The sequence below is a fragment of the Somniosus microcephalus genome, chromosome 11 (assembly GCF_052327205.1).
Source record: "Somniosus microcephalus isolate GS21.2 chromosome 11, FLI_Smic_1.0, whole genome shotgun sequence".
NCBI lineage: Eukaryota > Metazoa > Chordata > Chondrichthyes > Squaliformes > Somniosidae > Somniosus > Somniosus microcephalus.
In genome coordinates, this window is record NC_140997.1 from 21,340,100 (window position 1) to 21,346,099 (window position 6,000).

General features: G+C 53.9%; 1 protein-coding gene across 1 annotated transcript in view; it reads right to left on the reverse strand.

Moving 5' to 3' along the window:
* Positions 1 to 5,333, reverse strand: part of mmd2a (monocyte to macrophage differentiation-associated 2a) — a 120,443-nt gene extending 115,110 nt beyond the window's left edge. The window contains exon 1 of the mRNA XM_086002256.1: positions 5,054 to 5,333. Within this exon, the coding sequence (XP_085858382.1) occupies positions 5,054 to 5,148 (95 nt within the window). The 5' untranslated portion in view covers positions 5,149 to 5,333. The remainder of the gene's footprint in view (positions 1 to 5,053) is intronic.
* Positions 5,334 to 6,000: the final 667 nt, after the last annotated feature.

Here is a 6,000-nt window from a genome sequence, read left to right on the forward strand (position 1 = left end):
CGGAATGCATGCCAACCAGTGTTCCTTGTAATTTTTTTTGGGTGGGCGGCCCCTTTAATGGGCTGCGCGGCCCATTCACAGGTTTGCGCATGCGCGAACTTTAACATTGCAAAAGTCGGTCCCAGGCTGCACGGGACCGGCAGAGAGATGCACAGCTTATAGGGAACATTGGCGTCAACCCCCTGCCATCTTAACCCCCCCTACCCCGTTCCGCCCATACCATTGCAGCTGAGCGGGGCGAGGGGGGGTCAAAATTCTCCTTTATGAACCTACCGATTAACTTCAAGCCGCCTTTAAATACAAATTTGCTTGAGGCACACTGTGGAGGCAGAATGTTGGGACCTTTACTCTGTTCTCCCTGACCTTGCACAGCTTCATTCTGGCACTGGTGCAAGAGCAGAAAACTATCCCAAATCAACAGTGCTGATGCCTCTAACCTTGATGAGCAAATCAGCATAACCAAGTACAGAAACTTTTCTCTACAGAAGGCTTAATAGAAACATAGAAGATAGGAGCAGGAGTAGGCCATTCGCTTAATGATAACACCACTGCTCTACACGGTAAAAGGAGTCATTTTACCTTTTGTGTTCCTGATGCAGTGCTCATGCTAGGAATACACGCTGGGTGCAGAAAGCAGTGCCAGATTTTCCAGCCATTATTTTAAGAGGATTGTAAATCGGACATATTGGGAACTCGATCCTTCATGTTGAATATTACGACATGTGCTCCTGGTTTGTCCTCAAGCCCCACAACCCCCTCCCCCCCCCGATTTACCTGCGCTCCTCTAATTCTGCCCTCTTGAGCATCCCCGATTATAATCGCTCAACCATTGGTGGCCGTGCCTTCTGTTGCCTCGGCCCTAAGCTCTGGAATTCCCTGCCTAAACCTCTCCGCCTCACGACACCTCTTTCCTCCTTTAAGACACTCCTTAAAACCTACCTCTTTGACCAAGCTTTTGGTCACCTGCCCTAATTTCTCTTTATGTGGCTCGGTGTCAAATAGTTTGTCTTATAATACTCCTGTGAAGCACCTTGGAATGTTTTACTATGTTAAAGGCGCTATATAAATGCAAGTGGTTGTTTGTGCTGAAAATGCAAAATGCCGAAAAGTTACCCTACGTTTCTTGATCTCAGTTGGGATTGCCTGTAGAAGTGCTGAGCACAGGTTAAGCATCTCTCCAGATCTAGAGGGATGGAAAGTGAGTGACCACCCCCTCCACTTAACGAATTAATGATGCGGCACACCGCCAGAGTTGGTGATTGAAGCAGAGACCACATCAGCATTTAAGAATAGGTTAGCTGTTGGTCGAAGGAAAGGGGGAAAATGGGATATGGGATTACGGTGGGCACATGGGATTAGGAATACTGCTCATGCCGGAGATAAACACCAACATGTTGGACTGTTTCCATGTTGTAATTTCTATGTAAACCTATGGAAAAGACTGTTGACACATTTGATCACATTCTTCCAGAACACCTTCCATTGCCACCTATGGTTCCGTTGGTAGCACTCTCGCCTCAGCCTCAGAAGGTTGTGGGTTCAAGTCCCACCCCAGAGACTTGAGCACATAAATCTAGGCTGACACTCCAGTGCAGTATTGAGGGAGCGCGGCACTGTCGGAGGGGCAGTACTGAGAGAGTGCTGCACTGTCAGAGGGGCAGTACTGAGGGAGCACGGCACTGTTGGAGGGGCAGTACTGAGGGAGCGCTGCACTGTCGGAGGGGCAGCACTGAGGGAGTGCTGCACTGTCGGAAGGGCAGTACTGAGGGAGCGCCGCACTGTCGGAAGGGCAGTACTGAGGGAGCGCCGCACTGTCGGAGGGGCAGTACTGAGGGAGTGCTGCACTGTCGGAGGGGCAGCACTGAGGGAGCGCCGCACTGTCGGAGGGGCAGCACTGAGGGAGTGCTGCACTGTCGGAAGGGCAGTACTGAGGGAGCGCCGCACTGTCGGAGTGGCAGTACTGAGGGAGTGCTGCACTGTCGGAGGGGCAGTACTGAGGGAGCGCCACACTGTCGGAGGGGCAGTGCTGAGAGAGTGCTGCACTGTCGGAGGGGCAGTACTGAGAGAGCGCTGCACTTTCGGAGGGGCAGTACTGAGAGCGCTGCACTGTCGGAGGGGCAGTACTGAGGGAGTGCTGCACTGTCGCAGGTGCAGTACTGAGAGCGCTGCACTGTCGGAGGGGCAGTACTGAGAGAGCGCTGCACTGTCGGAGGGGCAGTACTGAGAGAGCGCTGCACTGTTGGAAGGGCAGTACTGAGAGAGTGCTGCACTGTCGGAGGGGCAGCACTGAGGGAGTGCTGCACTGTCGGAAGGGCAGTACTGAGGGAGCGCCGCACTGTCAGAGGGACAGTACTGAGGGAGCGCTGCACTGTCTGAGGGGCAGTACTGAGGGAGTGCTGCACTGTTGGAGGGACAGTACTGAGGGAGCGCTGCACTGTCTGAGGGGCAGTACTGAGGGAGCGCTGCACTGTCTGAGGGGCAGTACTGAGAGAGCGCTGCACTGTCGGAGGGGCAGTACTGAGAGAGCGCTGCACTGTTGGAGGGGCAGTACTGAGGGAGCGCCGCACTGTCAGAGGGACAGTACTGAGGGAGCGCTGCACTGTCGGAGGGGCAGTACTGAGAGAGTGCTGCACTGTTGGAGGGGCAGTACTGAGGGAGCGCTGCACTGTCGGAGGGGCAGTACTGAGAGAGTGCTGCACTGTCTGAGGGGCAGTACTGAGGGAGTGCTGCACTGTTGGAGGGGCAGTACTGAGAGAGTGCTGCACTGTCTGAGGGGCAGTACTGAGGGAGTGCTGCACTGTTGGAGGGGCAGTACTGAGAGAGTGCTGCACTGTCTGAGGGGCAGTACTGAGAGAGTGCTGCACTGTCTGAGGGGCAGTACTGAGGGAGTGCTGCACTGTTGGAGGGGCAGTACTGAGAGAGTGCTGCACTGTTGGAGGGGCAGTACTGAGGGAGCGCCGCACTGTCAGAGGGACAGTACTGAGGGAGCGCTGCACTGTCGGAGGGGCAGTACTGAGAGAGTGCTGCACTGTTGGAGGGGCAGTACTGAGGGAGCGCCGCACTGTCAGAGGGACAGTACTGAGGGAGCGCTGCACTGTCGGAGGGGCAGTACTGAGAGAGTGCTGCACTGTTGGAGGGGCAGTACTGAGGGAGCGCTGCACTGTCGGAGGGGCAGTACTGAGGGAGTGCTGCACTGTTGGAGGGACAGTACTGAGGGAGTGCTGCACTGTCGGAGGGGCAGTACTGAGGGAGTGCTGCACTGTCTGAGGGGCAGTACTGAGGGAGTGCTGCACTGTTGGAGGGGCAGTACTGAGGGAGCGCCACACTGTCGGAGGGGCAGTACTGAGGGAGCGCCGCACTGTCGGAGGGGCAGCACTGAGGGAGTGCTGCACTGTTGGAGGGGCAGTACTGAGAGAGTGCTGCACTGTCTGAGGGGCAGTACTGAGGGAGTGCTGCACTGTTGGAGGGACAGTACTGAGGGAGTGCTGCACTGTTGGAGGGGCAGTACTGAGGGAGTGCTGCACTGTTGGAGGGGCAGTACTGAGGGAGTGCTGCACTGTTGGAGGGGCAGTACTGAGGGAGTGCTGCACTGTTGGAGGGACAGTACTGAGGGAGCGCTGCACTGTCGGAGGGGCAGTACTGAGAGAGTGCTGCACTGTCTGAGGGGCAGTACTGAGAGAGTGCTGCACTGTTGGAGGGGCAGTACTGAGGGAGTGCTGCACTGTCTGAGGGGCAGTACTGAGGGAGTGCTGCACTGTTGGAGGGGCAGTACTGAGGGAGTGCTGCACTGTCTGAGGGGCAGTACTGAGGGAGTGCTGCACTGTCGGAGGGGCAGTACTGAGGGAGTGCTGCACTGTTGGAGGGGCAGTACTGAGGGAGTGCTGCACTGTTGGAGGGGCAGTACTGAGGGAGCGCTGCACTGTCAGAGGGGCAGTACTGAGAGAGTGCTGCACTGTTGGAGGGACAGTACTGAGGGAGTGCTGCACTGTCTGAGGGGCAGTACTGAGGGAGTGCTGCACTGTTGGAGGGGCAGTACTGAGGGAGTGCTGCACTGTCTGAGGGGCAGTACTGAGGGAGCGCTGCACTGTCTGAGGGGCAGTACTGAGGGAGTGCTGCACTGTCGGAGGGGCAGTACTGAGGGAGTGCTGCACTGTCTGAGGGGCAGTACTGAGGGAGTGCTGCACTGTTGGAGGGACAGTACTGAGGGAGTGCTGCACTGTTGGAGGGACAGTACTGAGGGAGTGCTGCACTGTTGGAGGGGCAGTACTGAGGGAGTGCTGCACTGTCTGAGGGGCAGTACTGAGGGAGTGCTGCACTGTCTGAGGGGCAGTACTGAGGGAGTGCTGCACTGTTGGAGGGACAGTACTGAGGGAGTGCTGCACTGTTGGAGGGACAGTACTGAGGGAGTGCTGCACTGTTGGAGGGGCAGTACTGAGGGAGTGCTGCACTGTCGGAGGGGCAGTACTGAGAGAGTGCTGCACTGTTGGAGGGACAGTACTGAGGGAGTGCTGCACTGTTGGAGGGGCAGTACTGAGGGAGTGCTGCACTGAAGGAAGCGCCGGATGAGACGTTAAACCGAGGCCCCGCCAGGTGGATATCAATGATCCCACGGCACTATTTTGAAGAAGAGCTGGGGGAGTTCTCCCCGGTGTCCTGGGCCAATATTTATCCCTCAACCAACATCACTAAAAACAGGTTATCTGGTCATTATCACATTGCTGTTTGTGGGAGCTTGCTGTGTGTAAATTGGCTGCCGCGTTTCCCACATTACAACAGTCACTCCACTTCAAAAAGTACTTCATTGGCTGTAAAGCACACTGGGACGTCCTGAAGGAGCTATATAAATGCAAGTTATTTATTTCAATTAAAAGTAACCCTGAAAACATGTTCTACCTTTATTAAGAAAATGGTACAAAAACGCCTTCAAACTAATAAAGCAGATCTGTAAAACGGATCACAATTTAAACGGGTACACAGGCAGAAATTGCCATGCCCGATGCGCAGCTATCTTGTTTTTTTTTTTGAATTAACAATTAACTCCAAATAATCTTACCTTGCAAACTTGGTCTTCCGAAAATTCATCATTTTGGAGGTGGCCGACACCAGCAGCATCAGTGGTGTCTGCAAGTTCTCGCCTGGCTCCAACATCCCTGGCTCAGAACAGGAGGAGGAGGAGGAGGACCCGGACCCGCAGCTCCATCGCGTCCACTTTCGGGAGGCACAATCCCGGCTCCTGAATTCAGACCCTGCCGCTTCTTCTTCGCACCTCCAGTTCACCCCTCTCTGGCATCTCGTCGGGGGCGGGGGGGGGACTCAGACCGACCCCCTCGCCGATCACCTCGCCCCTGCAAATCACAACAGTTTGAGAAATCCCATCCGAGCGCTTAAAATAATAGCCATCTCATTTTTTATTTGATTCGGAGACCCAGTTGTGTTGCCTGTCCACCGACCGTGATGGACAACACTTTCAAGCGCTGTTGTTTCTCTCAAAGGTTAAAGATTCTCAAAACAAAAGTAACCCAAAGACCATCAGTTACAAAATTGCAAACCTGCTCTCCCACCTCCGAAAAAAAAACTGCATTCATTCAATTCAATTGCAAATCTGTTTCCTGTAAATGTCCCAGAATTTTATACACTTACCAACTGCAACTGAAAGTGACAGAATAACGAAAATGCAACAGTTGCAGAGAGGGAGAGCTGTTTCTCGACACAATGGGCTTCAGTCGCGCTTTCTGTTACATCCTCCGAGAGATTCTTTCTGCTGTTTGTTTCAAAGGGGAAAATTGAAGGCGGTAGAAATCAGCATATTTCTCCACAATTTAATGTTGATCCGGAAGTCTTGTATGTATCGCAACCCTGCGGGGACATCAGTCCTTCCTGTGTATTTCCGATAAATAAATTGGTCTCTTTAAATAACAGCTATTTTTTTTAAAAAACACACAACACACAGAGAAAGGTGGGGTGGGGGCAGAATAGATCAGATATAATCCGCTATTTAAA